Source organism: Ascaphus truei, chromosome 3 (genome assembly GCF_040206685.1).
Source record: "Ascaphus truei isolate aAscTru1 chromosome 3, aAscTru1.hap1, whole genome shotgun sequence".
In the NCBI taxonomy this organism is placed as follows: Eukaryota; Metazoa; Chordata; class Amphibia; order Anura; family Ascaphidae; genus Ascaphus; species Ascaphus truei.
In genome coordinates, this window is record NC_134485.1 from 320,331,692 (window position 1) to 320,351,464 (window position 19,773).

General features: G+C 43.0%; 1 protein-coding gene across 2 annotated transcripts in view; it reads left to right on the plus strand.

Moving 5' to 3' along the window:
- The window catches only part of ITM2B (integral membrane protein 2B), a 54,181-nt gene extending 46,615 nt beyond the window's left edge, over positions 1–7,566 (plus strand). For both annotated transcript variants that reach the window (XM_075591158.1, XM_075591159.1), the window contains 4 exons: positions 1,742–1,933; positions 2,179–2,289; positions 4,149–4,299; positions 5,964–7,566. In XM_075591158.1, the coding sequence (XP_075447273.1) occupies positions 1,742–1,933; positions 2,179–2,289; positions 4,149–4,299; positions 5,964–6,052 (543 nt within the window). In that variant the 3' untranslated portion in view covers positions 6,053–7,566. The remainder of the gene's footprint in view (positions 1–1,741; positions 1,934–2,178; positions 2,290–4,148; positions 4,300–5,963) is intronic.
- Positions 7,567–19,773: the final 12,207 nt, after the last annotated feature.

The window sequence follows — 19,773 nt, forward strand, 5'->3', positions numbered from 1 at the left end:
ATTAACGTTGTTTGTTAAGGGTGCCAATATAAATGATGGCTCCTAAACGTAAATTTTCAATAGAATTTTATCTGAAAGCAGTAAAACACACAGACGATACCAGTTGAAAATTAAAATGAATGAATATCTATCTCTCAAAAGGAGTGCTACGGAGTGTGGCCAAATGTATACAACAAGACGACAAAAATACCCAATGCTATATCCAATGTGACAAAATACATAGTTAAATGCTTCAATGTTAGCATTCTCATGAATAAGGGTCATTTAGTTAAACTCTTTGGCTAAAGCGTTATAATCCTGCAGCCACGTCACGGCATGACCAGTATGCAGGTCCTAACACTACCTGTGAACATTCTCATTTACCTCTGCAGTGGAGGGAGAATGGGCTCAGTGGACCTGTCCTGCACAGGTACATGGAACACCTGCTACTTAAAAAGTGGGAAGGGATGAGCTTAAACACAGGGAGGCGAGGCCACCAACCTCCAACCAACTGATACCAGTTGAAAATGAATGAACACACAGTGTGTATGGAGATGGGGTTGTATAGCAAGCCCAGATAGTAAATCAGGACGCCAAACGATGCTAACCACAAAGTTTCCTGAATGTTTCAAATAGTCTGCTATTAATGAGCTAGTCGCTGGCTGCTAAATTTATACATATATGAATATATAACCCCAGGGAATAGGCTAGAGCAGTAATCCGGAGGGATGCGGGCCCATCCGACTGGGTGGAGCTTCTAGGCAGAACCGGATCAGGCACTGACAGATAAGGTTCACTGCTTGGTGCTCTAAGACCAACAGCGGTTTAACAAGCAAGTGCTTTCTCAAGGGGGTTATATATTCATATTTATAGATTTAGCAGCCAGCGACTAGCTCATTAATAGCTGACTATCTATTTGAAACATTCAGATACTCCCACAACCAGGGCCAGTATCCATCAGGTTATACAGGGTTTAGGAGGCATAGTTAAAGCAGGTACTTTGTACAACCTCAGCAGTACATTCCTTACAAAGAACTGTCAGCTCGAAACCGTGTGCAATTAATCCCATGAGCAGTTCCATTTCCCCCATCTGTCTGAGACTAGGGTACTGTTCCATTGTGAACACCCGAGTCATATCCACCTTAGTGACCAACATCCTGGGGGTCAGCAACTGGTCTTAGTGGGGACCCTGTGAGCGTGAGATTATCACCAACGCATTACAGCACAGAGCATTTTAATATTCACTTTTTGTGGTTTTAGATTAGGATTTATTTGTCTGTCTGTGTCTTTTTTTCATTGGGGACTCAGTGTCCCGTCATTCTCATTACTGTGAGCACTATAAATTTTATACACACACACACACACACACACACACACACACACGCACACATCGCAGTTACACACATAAACTGGGTTCACTTAAGTGGGTCATTCCACCTCAGTGCAGCATTTGTGTTCACAGTTACTGTGTTAAAGTGCTAACTCTGCAGTCAGGCAGCACCATCCCCATCACTACAGTATGAGGCAATACAGTTGAGGTACGAGTGCACGTTTAGCAGTTGTGTTTCTGTTATTTATTTATTGTATTATTTAAATGTAATGTTATTTGCCGTAGCTCCTCATCACTGCTTAATCTGTGCACCAGTCTCCCATCAAAAAAAGAGCAGAGATGAGAAGAATATTGTTAATGACGACACAACAATGTTTGCTTTTATTTCAAAAAAGAAATAATAACTTTTGTTCTTTGTCTTTTACTTTTTAGCGTGGTGTTTACTTCTGTGGAGTAAGATATGAGGATGACCTGATACTCCAAGAACCTTATGCAGACAGCGCTGTGCGTTCATTTAGGGAGAGCATTCAGATCCTGGAAGAAGAAGATGTTGAACTGATCAACGTACCTGTCCCTGAATTTGCTGACAGTGACCCTGCTGATATTGTTCATGACTTCCACCGGGTGAGATATTTGGATTAGGTAGTTTGGTTGCTATGTGCCAGTTACGGGGGGCCTCAGTTCAGGTAATCCTGCGCTTCCACTTCTTACATATGCATAATAAGTTAATGGTCTCACAACTGTCTTCCTTTTTTTTTTTTTTTTTTTTAATTCAAAAGTAGATTGATACCTGACAAAGAAGTGTCTGCTCTTGATTTTCTGCACGAGCTGCTGTGTGAAATGTCTTTTTCACTTTTTTGTCTCATCAGAAACTGACTGCGTACCTTGATCTCCGCTTGAATAAGTGCTACGTCATTCCTCTGAACACTTCCATTGTTATGCCACCTAAGAATTTCTTGGAATTGCTTGTCAACATTAAGGTACAACTTTCATAAAAAAATATATATACAGTATTTATAGATAAACGATGTATCTTGCCAGAATCGGTTACGGTTTGCAGGGTACTTGCTGGATTATTCACATTTACTTGGCAACGTTTAGCGACGTACTGTAAATCCAAATTCTGCTTGCCGAATGACTGCGCGTTTGTGCTCCATACATACTGAGGTTTCAGGGAAATTGGTCAAAAAAGTACCACTTTGAATGTCCATGTCCTATTGCTTCTTTAATTCTCATCATAGAAAAGCTGTCTTTTATGTTTGCTCCAACTGAACTACTTCTGCATGCAAACGAGAGAAGGTGCATTGTAGCTAAAACATTGAGGCTCTTCTTACCCTATTGAGTAATCGCTCTGCGTTGACCCCTTTGCTGCGGGAGCGATTGGTCTCTTGCAGCAAAGGGCTGGAAGATGCTGTCCTAACACTGGCACAATGAACACGTTATTGCAGACTAGCACTTTTTACTTTACTCCGTGTTTTTTTCCCCCCCCAAGACCAGCATGAGCATTGAAATGAAACAGCATGCCAAACGTTGACATACTGTGGGCAGCGAGTGCTGCCGTGCCTCATTCATTTCATTAAGGCCAATAGGACCCTACGTCAGCATTCAGTCCAAAGATAAACTACGCACCTCATTTGAAGTGCTGAAGAAGGAATATTCATATCCCACGTAGCTTGACTTTTCTTACTGAAATATATATGGTCTGGATACGAAAAATATAAGTCAAACTTGAGAGTGGTGTAGAAGCTGGAAAAAAACGACACTTGGTTTCTGTATATACTGTACAGCTGGCAATCTTTGACGGTTTAGTTTTTTTTTGTTTTTTTCTAAAGTGTTAATTAGATTTAGCTATATTTTAGAGAGAATTTTTTCAATGTTTTCAATGCATGATTTGTCAATGTTTTTGTGCATGTGGCTGAAAGAATGCGGTTTATCATCAGAATAGCATTTTTACTAAATAGAAATGATATATTTAAGCACTAAAATAATTGTTTTTGAAAAGAAGTGCATTATTGTTACGGGTCATGTTTTGTAAAGAAAAAGGGTACCAGATGTATATTTAAAAAAATAATAATCCATCCTTTCATATTCTAGCCCCATTCATAATAATTGTTTTATTGATTTACAGTGCCAAACCTCACAACAGGTTCTGTAACTCTGTTCCCCTGAGATCCCCTACAGAAAATATGATTATTACCTTCTCAACCAATTTAATAGCCATAAACACACTAACGAATATTTGTGTTGTAACACAAGCACAACACTACACACTTCTGGGTCTCATTGATGGTTTGACCAAGCAGTTTATCATGACGCAATGTCTCGCATTGTTACTGTGCTCACTAATGAAACGCCAACGGTCTTCTCTCCGAGCCCCTTCCAATTTACATCTATACTGTAAACCAAACCTACGCAAATGGTGAACTGTGGTTAGAATGGGTTCCACTGTGCCTGGGCACATCACTCCCCTTCCCCCATCATTTAGATCCACAAGGGAAGGGTGGGGTCCAGGACACTATTTTTGGGACCCTATAACTTGACTGGAAGTGGTTATTCTATAGACTGACATCTTACAATTGTGAATCAAAGAAAACGTTTCTATGGTGACACTCCCCTAGAGATCACATGATTGGTAATTCTGTCACTTTCTATGTCATGACTGCAAACCATCATTTTGCATGATATTCATGTTTGCCAGCAAATCTATCAATTACTTTTCTGGGACATTCAGTTCAGTGTATATCGTACATATAAAGTCCTTATGAGGATCTGATTTTTCTATGTCACATTTAAGACTGCCTAAACAAACACTGTTCTTTCTTTTGCGTTTTCATTGCAGTCTGGATCATACCTTCCCCAGTCCTATTTGATTCATGAACAGATGGTGATTACCGATAGGATTGATAAAGTAGATCAGCTGGGATTCTTTATCTATCGCCTATGTCGTGACAAGGAGACCTACAAACTCCAACGCAGAGAAACCATTCGAGGTATTTAAAAAAAAAAAATGTTTCAAACCAATTTAATTTTTTTGCATTAATACAGTTGTGAATTTGGCCACATCTCGTGTGTGTGTGTGTGTGTGTGTGTGTGTGTGTGTGTGTATGTATATATATATATATATATATATATAATGTGTGTATGTATATGTGTGTATATATATATATATATATGTATATTTTGTATGTGTGTATATATATATATATATATATATATATATATATATACATGCTTAAACCCCATACAGGAAGCTGAACTAATGCCATTGATCTATCTGATGGGTAATTATTTATAAAAACAGACAAGTGTAAGTTCTTTACTGTTTCTTTACATTTTGACAAGGGGATATAGAAGAGAAAATAGGAAAGGTGACGGGAGATTAATCAAAGATTTACCTGTTGTTGTTTACATTAATGTCAGACTTGTCAAAAGGATTTGACAATGCTTATACCAAATAAAGCGTTTCGTTGGTACGAAGTGCAGTTTGAGGAACATTGTTTAAAATTGTGAAAAATATGAACAAAAAATATTTGAGGTTTTGAGAGGGCAGTTAGGATAGCTCAAGGAAAAGTTATAACCCTATAGTGCAAGAAAAAGACAGTGTGATCTGTGGGGGGGGAAATGGAGACTTCCACTCTCCAAAATGTGCAACTAGCAGGTTTGTATGTTGCTAAAGCCATTTATATGAAGTTAAGTGGATTCATCTTCTGGCCATCACCTCCGTCACCCAGACTGCCAACTCAGAGCGTTTAAGACAAATTGAAAGAAGGGAAACGGAAGACGACCGATAGTGTAATGCAGTTTAATGTGTCTCTTTTTAAAAGAATTAAGATGTGCACAGTGTACTTGTATACGTTTAAAAAGCGCATCTGGAGTACATCAGATTCAGAGTAAACGTCCGATAGAAGTCCTCGCTGTGACATCCGACCCGATTTTACTTCTGCATCATGTGATCTTCACGATCTTGTCTCACAGTACTGACTTCTGACTGTTCTCCGTCCTGCACTAATGACCACTCTACGCGTTTCGCTCTTTCTTCGTCAGGAGTTGGGACAGCTCGCACGGTACTTGTAGGGGTATGATGAGAAATGAAGGCTCAAGTATATAAGCAAGGGTAGAAAAGTATACATCACTTCAATGAAAGGTGTGAGAAGAACACCTTTTGCTGGGAAAGGAGCCAGTGAAGGCGGTAATGGGGGGAACCAGAGGAGAGATTTAAGAAGGTGAAAGGTTGCATTAGGAGAAAGTTACTTGGTTATTGAAGGCGAGGGTGATTTTACGAGTAATGGAGTAATGGAGTCTTAAAATAATCAAGACCGGAGACAATGTGGGTTTCTATTATTTTATTTCTTTTTTTTTAGGAATAAAAGAAATGACTGGTATATGTAGAAAATGACTGTGATAGGAGAAAAATAGGGAGGAGTTTAATACAGCATCTAACTAATGTAGTTAGGGGACAGGTTTGGACAGACCAATTACTAACAATAATAATAAAAAAAAAGGTTATTCGACTGGGTTAAGATGTCAGAATGACGAGCTGTGCCATTTCAAGAATTTTCATCCGTGTTTGTTACAGAACTGTAAACATGTTGAAAACCGGAATGATTTTGTTCCCCAATTGACTATTCATTCCCTTGTTTTTATCTCCCCACAGGAATCCAGAAACGGGAAGTTGGAAACTGCCATAAGATTCTTCACTTTGAGAATAAGTTTGCTGTGGAGACGCTCATATGTGAGCAATAATAAAGAAAACCCCACGTGAACACGTCTGATATCATTTAACAGCAGTATAGCCCTACCCTTGTTGTGTGCTGAAGGGTTTTGTTATTAGTGGCCAGGCCTTTACAAACTATCTTGAAACCTTAATCTCGTGCGATACCAAGAATAGGTTTTTAAGCATTTGTTTTTCCTCTTCCTTCTCTCAACTATTAAGTGTGGTATTTTATTTTTAATATATGTAATTAATAATTGAATAATAGGAGGTAGAAATACTTGTCCATTATATGTGATGGATTTAAAGCTTGCTAAAGAGTAAGAGTAACCCCTCCTTGAAGGGGCAGTAATGTTTAAAGGTCACATGGAACTGTCACTGCATTTTATTATATAAAACCTAGTTATTCCATGACACTGCGTACACCAGTTGTAGCAAACTATATGCATTTGTTTACATCTGAATCCTGTTTCATACTGCACGTTCAATCACATGAAAGACATACATTAACGATGTTTTTTTTTTTTTTTCCAACTCGAAACATACGTATAAACGTGTTTTCAGAAGCACTCAGGTCAAAACACGAAAGGCGATAATTTGTGTAAAATAGAATGCTTTAAAAAATAAATAAATTACAAAAAAAAAAAAAAAAAAGAATAAATACAACCTATGACCTTTTTAGATAAATTTGAATTGTGAGTAAAGGCAGGTAGAAATATGACCGAGTATGAAATGGTTGTGATAAGTATGGCTGTTTAAGTCATTTTAAGAACTATGGGGGAGATTCGCAAAAGCCATGATCCTGTGTTGGCAGCTATTTCCTGCTATCAACAGAGAATCGCAGCTATAGCACTTTGGGAATCTTCTCCCATGAATGTCAACAGACCAGCAACCCTCAAAGGTAAAAGTGAATTCTTTCACACAGTGGGATCATTTATCAAAGTCTCCTGATGGCAAATCTATGTACACCAAGTAAGATTTTGTAAAGAGAATCTCATTGGTTCCAAAGGGAATCTTTTCTGTTTTTCTTGATCAGTCTGGTGGAAGTTTTTAGTACCAAGTATTGTTGCCGGGAAACTTTGATGAATAACCCATCTCCAATATTTTAGTCTCATCATTAAAGCCTCTGATAGGATGGAACAAGAAGTTCAAAATGACTTGATTTCATTATTGCGGGAGTGTGTTTACATAACACTGATGCAGAAAGGAATATATTGGTTTCATTTTCATTTGCACAAGCCCCCATTGAACGCTGCTAATATCAGCGAGTGGCCTGCCTTCTAGCCCTATGAAATTGAAAAATGTCTGCAGATGTGAGGTCTAAACTCCCTGAAATAAAAACAAGTGCAATTTGTTTTCTTCTTTTTTTTTTAATGTTCTCGCATCTTTGTTTTTAGATTGTGACTCTCACCTCAATGGCTTTGTATGCCCTCTCCTCTTAATATTTTAAAATGAGTGAAAATAAAAGAATTAGGCAGTAACATGTCTTACTAATTTTGTATATAATCGTACTTGTAAAGGAATAAATCTTACACAACCTGTTTAATTGCTGGTCTTCATTATTTCTATTATTTACAATGCTGCTGGAAAAAAAACAATGCTGTTGTTCAGTTATTTACATGGAAAAATGGTCCTTTTTGTTTTTTTAAATGACTTTTTGTGGTTATAATTGAGATTTAGGGCTTTATCTACTAATCGGTATAATGCCATAAGACGCCTTCTAGTTTTCAGAAAACACCATACAGTTCCCTCAAGTATCCTGTGGCATACCTTTGTGTAGTAAATATGGCCCGTAATCTCTACCCAGGTATCTCTATATTGCTAAAAATGAATTTTAAAGTGCAATCCCCAGTAATCCTAAACAAAATGTAGAACATGCCTCCCTTACATTTTACAAGCAATCCCTGAACCAATCAAACACTTCATGTGATCACGATATTACATAGATACAGAAATGTGCATGGTGTATATACCAATTAATCACCTCAAACAAAGGTTTTATATATATATATATATATATATAGGCACGTCCCTGAGGAAGGTCACGCTTGTGTGATCGAAACATTGGAGGTGGTGCCATGTTACTCTGAATACAGCTTCATTGGAACTACTGGACTGTGTGCTGTCTCGTTTTTTCCGGACTCTAATCTGGTAAAATCTACTTTATATATATATATATATATATATATATATATATATACAGGCATACCCCGCATTAACGTACGCAATGGGACCGGAGCATGTATGTAAAGTGAAAATGTACTTAAAGTGAAACACTCCCTTTTTCCCACTTATCGATGCATGTACTGTATTGCAATCATCATATATACGTGCATAACTGATGTAAATAACATGTGTAACAGGCTCTATAGTCTCCCCGCTTGTGCACAGCTTCGGTGCAGGTAGGGAGTTCAACTTTGCTGTTGAGGACGTGCTGACAGGCGTATGCGCGAGCTGCCGTTTGCCTATTGGGCGATATGTCCTTACTCGCGAGTGTACTTAAAGTGAGTGTCCTTAAACCGGGGTATGCCTGTATATATATATATATATATATATAAAACAAAAAAAGAGCGCACAACCCATAGCGTAAAAAATATTTAATAAAAATAATGAGGAGAGGGAAACAGGCTCACTCACAAACAGAAAAGAATAACAGGCATGTATATCACCACCACGGGATCAGTACGGCAAGATCTACAGCATCAGATGTATCAGACACTGCCAGCTCGTGTTCCAATGCTTCAGACCTCATCGATGGTATAGAAACTGGTAATAGTGGAAGTCCTAGGTAATCAGTGCCTCCAGACCAGATCGGCTATCATCCGCGCCAACTCTGTGGGTGTGTGCAGCAGGGCTGGAAGCTTGCCACTCCTTCCGGCCCTTGATAATGACGTAATGTCGGCGCTACTGTCCTGACGCGTTTCGGCAGATCACCTGACTTTCAAAGGATATCCTTTGATAATCAGTCTGGAGGGACTGATTACCTAGGACTTCCACTATTACCAGTTTCTATACCATCCATGAGGTCTGAAGCAGATTTAATTTGTTTTCCATTTTCCTTCCAATTCCCAAAATAAAAGGGAAACACTGTTGATAGCACATCAACCATGCTATTCCCAAGAAAGATAAAAAGATCAGTTGTGTATATATTCTACTCCGATGTCAAAATCTAGCTCATACTTGCATATCTGAAAATAAACTCCACCCAAACAACTCATACCTTGCTCATTAGCACATTGGCGTTTAATAGGTAATATTTTGGGTGTTCTCACCAATAAGAGAAAATACAAAGTCGGATTTGAAATTTGCATTATTAGCTTTTTATTAAACCTTTGAAATTCTACTTGTCAACTCTTATTCACGTTTACAGAATGCATTGTCTCTTATGGATCACTACAAAGCAATTGGTATCCCGTATTCTGTCTTGTCTACGCTTTCATCAGCGGTTCTGAAGATGGTTCTCTTGGCTTTTTTTCAATCCTAAAAGAGGAACATAACTGATGGTTCATGCTGGGTTTAAAAAAAAAAAAAAAAACAACTCTCTTAGCTATTCTTCTCTTCCGTATGGGATAACTATTATTTATCTCTGTTTGGCAGAGTAATACAGGGCTGCCAGCCTCCCCGGTAATGATAGATATAAAGGAGGCAGAGACAGCAATTACACTGACGGTATATCAAAGGGATAAGAGAGGAACAGAAGAGGGTGGATCACAAAGCTTTCAGGGAGAGCACAAAATGTGCTTTGTATTAACGGACAGAGCCATAATATTTCATGTGGGAGTACTAAAAGCAAACCCATATCGTCGTACATGTGACTTTATCGGCAAGCGTACATGAGTGCTGTTACATACACACACAATGATAATTGGTAAAGTAATTATATTGGACTCTCCGATAGGAAAATACTTGATACAAAATTGTCAATGATTTCAAGTTCATGTGATTTATGACTAGTAAAGGTTTTTTTGTTTGTTTTTACTGCACAAACTAAAATGAGTAAAATGCATATGATAGATATTCTTTAAAACGAGAGTAGTAGGACAACCAACCATATGAACATATAGTATAAAAAAAACAATACTGACTGAAACAATTGGGAATGGGTATTGCTGTTTATATTTATCTAATCAAAATGTAAAGGCAAAAAATATACACAGTATGTTTTGTCAGATTATTTAATTGTACAAAAAAATGCACACCTATATTATAGAAGTAAACAAATGCATTTGTTTCCCAATAATGAATTAATTTACAGGAATTATTGGAATAAAATGCAAGTCCTTTCAGAACCAGTAAATGGTATTAGTAGCATAGCGTTTAAGAAGTGGTTTCCATCTTCTGAAGAACCAAGGGAATGTTAAAATACGTCCTGACTGAGGATTGGAAGCCAAATTCTGTTCCTTAAAATACTCTCCGGGGTGGAATTTATACTTATTTTTTCATTAACATCATCATCTCTTTAGCATTACAATACAAAATGTTTAGACCTATCACGGCTTGTTTTTATTATTTTTATTCTGTAAATTAAATCTTGCTGTAATTACTGTATGTTGGCTCAAACCCTACTGTAAAACATCAGCCTTTAGTGGATTTTGTTTTGAGGAGCCCGTGGTTACATTTCGGAGAACTCCAGGGCTGCCATGGAACACAGGTTGAGAACCAATGCCATACAGAGAATCGGCTTTGTCAGCAATTAGCACTTCCATGACATTGTTTATATTCCTCGGGGTCCTGCTACTCCCTTGGACAGATGGGGAGAGACATCACAGCAGTCCTGGCATCCTAATCACCCTCCTGAACGCTCTAGCCACCTGTTGAGGATGTTGCATCTACCTCCCTATATGTTACTTTGTCAGACTGCATCTTCATCACCACATCCCACAGCAAAAAAAAAAAAACACAAACATCCACCAGCCCAAGCAGAGACAAACATAGCTGTCAAATCCAGAGATCAAAGTGGCAGCATTGGGGATTCTGGACCACAGCTGTGCTGCAAAACCAGTGGTCAAAGTTTGATGGGCTCACGGTTGTACAGAATACCAGTACGTTTTTGCAGTACAACCCATTGTAGCACTTCTTGTTTTTATTTATAGACCCATTGTGCCACCACTTTCTTTAACATTTTATTTGCAAACTCCGTTCCAGTTTGTGTAATAATTTTTTATTATTGAAATATTGTATTATCCTCTAAAATGACATGAAAAAAGGCTTTGCCACATTATTTAGCAAGGGTTGAATTTCTTAAGATCATGCATTAAACCAATAATCTTTGAAGGCACATCAGCCATTGCTTTCCCATTTTGTGTTATATTATTATGTCAGGTATATCACTGCTGTGAAGCACTATGTACATAAATAACGCTATATAATTATATATATATATATATATATATATATATATATACATAGTGTAAAACTGTTTGGCCTACCGTATTAAGTATGGAATAAATTATATACCCCAAGAAATAGCGAGAACAGATATTTAGTGTACATTAGTCAATGTACATATTGCCGAAAAAGACATTTAATAGTCTTGCGGATTCAATATTGTCCAAAAACTGACATTCAAGTCAATGTGATTGATTGCTTCAGGTAATATAAATTCAGGCCCATAATGTTTGATACCTTCCCTTTACACAATTTTCAGTTTAACTTTTAGCCAGATGAAGACACACACGGTACTTCTCGATCTTCAAGTCAATCGGGTCAAACAAGAGTGGTAGACAGTTGTCCTCTTCCCCTCCCTTGTTCTTACTTTCCCCCTTTGTTTTTAGCTTTTGTGAGTTTGCAAAAAAAGTTTCATACATATGTAGCCCTTTTTCTGAACCCTCCCAAAGGAACTACTGGTAACTGCACGCACCTGCGGCTCCAGGAGATCGGAGCCTCCGCTAGCTGGGAGCCTGGGGTAATACTTACACATTTACATAGCGCAGCGCCTCCACTTACCCAGGATCCCCGTGACGTGAGATTCCCCTGGGCAAGAAATACAACAACACACATACACTGTATAGATAATAACTAATACTTTACTAACGTGCATAGAGAACATAACACAACATAACCTGCACCGAATGACGGGTGTTCCTCTCTGGAGGAAACACTAGCTACTGCGTCTCGCAGGACACTTCCCCAACACCAGGTGATCCCACCCAGTGTCCAAAGAACCCCACCCAATGTCCCGCACTCTTGCAGGGATCGTGGGTGACTGCGCAGTCACTATTAACTAAGGGCCCGTTGGTGCACTTATGACTGTATGATACCTGCCGAGCACTCCAGTGCTCGGGTCAGCAACACTTCACAAAGGATCAGTCGTGCGATGATTCCTTCTGATCCTCCAACCGAACTCCTGGCACGCAGACTGCCAGGGCTGTCCTACTCTGGAATAATCTCTATGGATCCCAACGTGGGTCCGAACCGCTTCACAGGAACCGCAGCATCCGCTGAGTCCCTAACTAACACTTGGCACTAACGTGACAGGAACCCTAACCTAGGGCCTGTCCCTGTAGTACCACAACTGGGGGTGAGAACCTATCTGGGACCTAAGGGGTTAATAGCCTGCCCCACTCCCCTCGCTCGTCCCAGTCCTAACTGTAACTAGCACTAGCCTCGCAGCAACAACCTGCAGCAACAACATGCAGCAATAACACACTGCACACGCTGCACACACTCTCACACCTAAGGGCAGCCTCCCTATCTCGGGCCGTCCCTTATCATTTCCCACTACCCTAACAGGGATTGGGGCCTGCCTGGAACTTGGGATCCTTACCTGGTGCAGGAGCCACTTGCTCCTTACACCCTTCCTTCCCCTTCCTGTACCCAGTTCCAACTCCTGTAAGTGACAGAGCCCCTATCCTTAGGCTATCCCTGGCAACACTTACTTCACTGAGCGACTCAGAGCTATCTTGGGCCTTGGGGGTTGCTGGCCTAGTGCATGGAGTCACTCCCTCCTGCACCCTACCTCCTTCCCTTAGCTGCTCCTCGGTCTCACTGCCTAGCGTGGGCTCAGCGCGCGAAATGTATCTCTTCTGGATGTCTGGGAATCCTTGACCCTCATTGGCCACTATCAGACACCTGGTGCCTGCCTCCCTATGCCTCCTGGGAGTTGTAGTTCCCAGGAGGCTGCTAAAGCATTGGGGCCGCGTGCGCACTTCTCCTGCGCATGCGCGATCTGTCTGGGTCCTTCCCTGCGCTTGCTGGTCACTGCGCATGCGCGAACTATCGCGCAATGGTGGCGCCCTGTTCTCCGAGCCGCCGGGACCTCGGCAACGCGATCGCGGCCCTAACAACGGGCCGCTCGCGTCCCCGGCAACCGGCCGCCTCAGGGAACAGCGCACGGCTCCCTGCATTAGCCCCCACCCTCGCGTTATGCCGGCGGGTCCGTCAGTGGCGTCGGCGGCACCCACAATTGCTAGGCACTTGTGGAGGGGGCTGTCAGAGGGGGAAAACAGACCGGGGCTACATTCTCCCCTTTGTAGAATCCCAACGACACAGTTTGTGTAACGCCTGTATGCCTGCAGACCTGGCCAGTCCCCAGTACTGAGGTGGGTAAGGGTATAACACGCACCCACAGCAGTGAGGGCGTGCCCGGAGTGTGGTAAGTTGCGTTGCCGGGCCTGGTGAGAAAAGGGTTAACGATATACTTGCTGCGTCCGGGGTGCCAGAAGTTGACGGGTAAATGTCCAAGAGCCAAGGGTCAGGGGCAGGAGAAAGCAGCATAGTGAGATCCGAAGCAGAGTCCAGGGGTAGAGAGGTACACGTAGTCAAGCCGAGCCGAGATCAAACCAGGGAAATCCAAACAGAGGCAGGGTCAGGAGCAAGGAGCTGGAACAGAGAGGTAAGCACAAGTCACTGCACACAGGAGCCACAGAGAAGCTATGCTGAGCGACGACGGAGAGCAGACTGGGGTTATAAGGGAAGGAGGACCAATGGTAGCAAGGGGTGGAGCGGAGGCTTGGCTGAGCGGCTGCAGTGATAGGTCCAGGTAAGCAGGAAGGGAGACAGGGGAGTGATACCTGGTAATAGCCTGCAGCCAATGAGGGGAGGAGTCAGCAGCACGGGAGGGCAGGTAAGAAGATCAGGTGCGTGCGCCTTCTGTAAGGCTGCCGTGCGTGCACCCCGATCGCGTGCACGCAGATGCGGTGTGCGCCGCGGAGGAACGGCATGGCGTGGAGGAGGTAAGATGTTGAGGGAGCGGGGTAACGGGGCAGGGAGCCGCCGTGGGACCAGAGGTGATGGGGACCTACTGAGAAGCGCATGTCCATTGATCCGTTACAGTACCGCCCCCCCCTTGAGGATCGGACTCCGGATGATCCTCCCAAGGTTTATGAGGAAATTTCAGACGAAATTGTTAGAGAAGAGCTGGAGCGTGGATATGATGACATGGTACCCATGAGCGTTCCTCTGGGCCATATCCTTTCCAATGAACGAGGAATTGGAGTCTGACCCTGGACCAACGTGAATCAAGAATGGACTGGACCTCGTATTCCTGTTGTCCTTGTATAGTGACGGGACTAGGTCTCCGAGGACGGTCTGGAAAGTGTACATTTTGGACAAAGGGTTTCAGGAGGGATACGTGAAACACAGAGGGTATCTTCATGGTGGGAGGAAGCGAAAGTCGATATGCCACCGGGTTGATCCGTTCGAGGACCTTGAAGGGACCCAAACATCTAGGAGCCAACTTCTGGGAAGGAGTTTTGAGTTTGATATTTCTTGAGGAAAGCCAAACTCTGTCTCCAGATTTGTATACTGGGCCCACCTGACGTCGCCGATCTGCTTTCTTCTTTTGTTTTTGGATGGAACCTTGCAAGGCTCTTTGAATCTTTTTCCAAGAATTCTGTAGATTGTAGACGTGAGTATCTGCTGCAGGAACACCAGACGGAAGGGAGGAGAGAGGAAGACTGCTGGGATGATAACCATAGTTAATGAAAAAAGGCGATTCTTGTGTGGACTCATTCTTTAGTGAATTAATAGTGAACTCCGCCCAGGGTAATAGGTCCACCCAATTGTCTTGAGATTCTGATACAAAGCATCTGAGATACTACTCCATGGTCTGATTCATTCTTTCCGTTTGGCCGTTGGTCTGCGGATGATAACCCAAGTCTTTGTGAGAACGCTCGCTAAAATTTAGAGATAAATTGAGTACCTCTGTCAGAAACAATGGAAAGTGGCACGCCATGTAACCTGAAAATTTCTTTAGAAAAAATGTCTGCCAAGGTAGCTGAAATGGGAAGACCCTTGAGGGGTATAAAATGTGTGTGCTTAGAAAACCTGTCCCCTACCACGAGGATCGTATTCATCCAGTGAGAATTTGGAAGTTCCACAATAAAGTCCATGGAAATATGCTTCTAAGGCTGCTCCGGAATGGGAAGTGGAAGGAGGAAACCAGAAGGTTTGTGTCGGGCGGACTTGCTCAGAGCACAGACTGGGCAAGCTCTGGTAAAATAAAAAAGTCCTTGTTCATTTTGGGCCACCAGAAAGTCAGTTTAATAAGGTCCAGTGTTCTCTTGAAGCCTGGATGCCCTACAGATCTCGAAGAATGCCCTCACTCAAGGATCTTGTGGCGAAAACGTGGAGCAGCTTACAGACGTCCTTCTGGCACCTTAAACCTCCTAGGAATATGAGCCTGGGCTTTATTGATTTCATCCAGAATATCAAAATTATTAGCAGAAATTATGTGTTTTGCAGGAAGGATCGTCTCAGAAGATTCATTAGATCCTTCCTCCGTTCATGGTTCCCGACATCATAATTTCTCTCGGCAGAAGAGAATTTCCTGGAAAAGAATCCGCATGGGTAGAGCTTTTCTTGAGGAGAGGATCTTTGTGAGAGTACTGCCCCAGCTCCTACGTCAGAAGCGTCTACCTCCAGGGTGAAAGGAAGGGTAGTATCCAGATGCCGATGGATGGGGGCGAAGACAAAAGGCCTTTTGAGGAACTCGAAGGCTTTGATGGCTTCGGAAGACCATGCTGTGGGATCAGCACCTTTCTTGGTCAAGGCCGTAATGGGACAGCGATAGTGGAGAAATTACGGATGAATTTTCGATAGTAGTTAGAGAAACCAAGGAAACGCTGAACGGCTTTTAAGGAATTCGGCAGCGGCCAATCCAAAACAGACTTCAACTTCTCAGGATCCATGGTAAAACCCTTATCGGAGATTATGTAGCCAAGTAAGGCTGTGGAAAATTGGTGGAAGAGATATTTCTCCATCTTCGCGTAGAGGCGATTAGCACGCAGACGTGAGAGGACCACCCTGGTGTGACGAATGTGTTCTTCCAGGTTTTTGGAGAATATGAGGATGTCGTCTAAATATACGATGACGAAAATTCCCAGAATGTCCCAGAAGATATCATTCATGAATTCTTGGAAGACAGCAGGAGCATTGCAGAGGCCGAACGGCATCACTTGGTATTCATAATGACCAGAACGCATATTAAATGCAGTTTTCCATTCGTCACCATCCCGTATTCGGATGAGGTTGTAGGCTCCTCTCAGGTCAAGTTTAGAAAATATAGAGGCTCCCTGGAGCCGATCAAAGAGTTCGGAGATTAGGGGAAGAGGGTACCGATTTTTGACTGTAATCTTGTTAAGCCCACGAAAGTCGATACAGGGTCTCAAAGAGCCATCCTTCTTTTTCACGAAGAAGAAATCGGCCCCAGTGGGGAGGTGGAATTCTGAATAAACCCTTTCTTAAGATTCTCCTGGATGTAGGTCGCCACAGCTTCGGGAACAGACAAGGGATATGATTTAGACTTGGGGAGAGTGGTTCCAGGAATTCATTCGATGGGACAGTCGTACGAACGATGAGGTGGCAGAACTTCAGCGTGGGTCTTGTTAAAGACATCTGAAAAGTCATGGTATACCTCAGGCAGGGAAGAAAAAGAAGGAGTAGAGGGGTTGAGACCGGCGAGCACGGTAACGGGAGGTGAAACCATCTTCTCCAAGGTAGAAGCCCACTGGATAGGTAATTCGTTGGTCCAATCAAGCCGCGAGTTGTGAAGCTGGAGCCACGGCAGTCCCAAAATGACCTGGACAGTAGGGGAGTGAATGACATCGAAGATGATGGTTTCAGTATGACCATCCGCGGTGGTCATGGTGAGGGGAATAGATTCCCAAATAATGAAGGCTGGTTGAAGCGGTTGGCCGTCGATAGCCTCTAGGCCGACGGGCGACTTCTTTTTGACTAACGGGATACGATTATTGCAGGCATAGTCATGATCCAAAAAGTTGCCACCAGACCCGGAGTCGATGAAGGTTTCAACCTCTACCTTGATATTGGGACCAACGAGAGTTATGGGGAGAAGGATTCTCTTCGGTAGCTCTTTAGGGAAAGAGGGGGAAGACGAAATAGTACCCAGTAGAAGCCCCTCTACCTTTACTGGGCGTTCTCGTTTCCCGGTCTCAGAAGACAATGGCGTAATTGGTGTTCCGGGGAGCCGCAGTAGTAGCAGAGTCCCTCATCTCGGCGGCGGATTCTCTCAGCGGCCCGAAGCTGTTGGCTACCGATTTGCATTGGTTCAGGGGCGTCCAACGCAGGAAGAGCCGAGGTAGGAGACCTAGGAGAGACAGGCAAGGGAGACAGTAAACGAGGACGCTGGCGCTCATGGCGTCACTCCTGGATGCGCTGATCCATCCGGATACTGAGGGCAATGAGTTCCTCCAGAGATGAAGGACGAGCATGAGCTGCGAGGTCATCCTTGAGGGTTTCAGACAAACCCTGCCAGTATGCCGCGGCGAGAGCCTCATCGTTCCACTGGGTTTCTGCAGCGATGGTGCGGAACTCCACCGCGTATCTTGCAGCCGGCCTGCGACCCTGGGAAAGATGGAACAAAGAAGAGGCGGCCGTCTCCCTACGTGCCAGTGTGTCGAAGACTAACTGGAATTCTCGCCGGAACTTGGGATAATCTTGGGTTAGGTCTGATCGGTTTTCCCAGAGGGGAGAAGCCCAAGTGAGCGATTCACCAGTGAGCAGAGCATAGATGTAGGTCACTTTCGAACGACCTGAGGGAAACCGAGATGGGGACATTTCGAACTGAACGTCACATTGGTTCAAGAATCCCCGGCAAGTAAGGGGGTCTCCGGCATACCGGTTAGGAGATGGAATACATGGTTCCAAATTACCCATAGGTAGTGGGGCAGGAGGGGATGGTACAGCTGGAGATTCCCGCAGAGAGAGTGTAGAAAGTTTTTGCGCCACAGCGGTAACTTGGTCGCTTAAAAATTGCCAGAGATCCATAGTGACACCTTGGCCCACCTCAGGGGGGTCTGCGTTTGTTGGGCTCAGCATTATGTAACGCCTGTATGCCCGCAGACCTGGCCAGTCCCCAGTACTGAGGTGGGTAAGGGTATAACATGCACCCACAGCAGTGAGGGCGTGCCCGGAGTGTGGTAAGTTACGTTGCCGGGCCTGGTTAGAAAAGGGTTAACGATATACTTGCTGAGTCCGGGGTGCCAGAAGTTGACGGGTAAATGTCCAAGAGCCAAGGGTCAGGGGCAGGAGAAAGTAGCATAGTGAGATCCAAAGCAGAGTCCAGGGGTAGAGAGGTACACGTAGTCAAGCCGAGCCGAGATCAATCCATGGAAATCCAAAGAGAGGCAGGGACAGGAGCAAGGAGCTGAAACAGAGAGCTAAGCACAATGTGACGATAGTGAGGGTTTGGCCCGGGATTAACGGGGTTACCCCCCAAGGGCCCCCCTCTAACCTCACCAGGGAGACAAGGGGTTAACTGGGCTGAGGCCCAGAAATGTGATTTGACCCTTGTTATAACATGAAAATGCTTATTCCCCTGTGTAAATGTATTGTTGCTGGATCAGTGTCTGCATAACACACCCACTGGGTCATAAGGGGTTAATGAGCTACAGTTTAAGAAAATTCCACTGTATGGTGTCTTTTCAGGAAATCTGGACTTCAAAGGGCTTAATTGAAGTTGAATGTGAAAAGCAGAAGGGTTTTTTTAGTGTACAGTATGTTAATACCTGTTTGCAGCCAGCCCCTGAGTCTTGGGGTGCAGCCTCAGGGGAACCCCCCAAGTACCCACATATTAAAAATATAACTTTGTCATAAGAGGGACATATATTTTTGATAAAGTGCTTTTCTGGGGCAGTTTTTGAAATGTACAGGCAGAATGCTAATGGTGTGCTAATGCTAATGTACAGGCAGAATGCCTGCCCTTTTGTAATGCATGAGGAACCAAATGGTCTTGACACCTTAAAGCTGGGTTACCTCTGTATGCTAGATAGGACATCTTGCTAGGTGTGATACATAGTGATCAAAAGGTAATTACCTAATTGTTTATGCGGGAAGCTAAAAGCCTGCTTCAAATGGTTCATTGATGGGGGTAGGGGTGGAGCTACCCAAGAAGGGAATCAAAATGAGTAACCTTATTAAATATAAGAATATTATGAGATGTCCTTGGCTGAACATGCTAAGAATTACATATTTGTATTAGTGGGAGTTAGCCCATCCTTTTGAGTATAAACACTGTATATGTAACTGCTGCGAAATGCCAGATATTAATATCTCTATTAATTTTCATATTACACCGTAATGTTTGGTCTCTCTGCGAGCGTCAGGTGTGACGGAATGTATTAATATATCGCACCTGCCTGTATGTATTACTGAACGCAAGTTAGGGAGTGATTTGCAGTAAATATGAAATTTTGGTTGAGTTCTGAGGAACCCCTGTTGTGATGAGCAGGAAAGGCTAGAATTGACATCACCTGGTCATCAAAGGCTAAGTTGCTAATTGCTTATGCTTGGC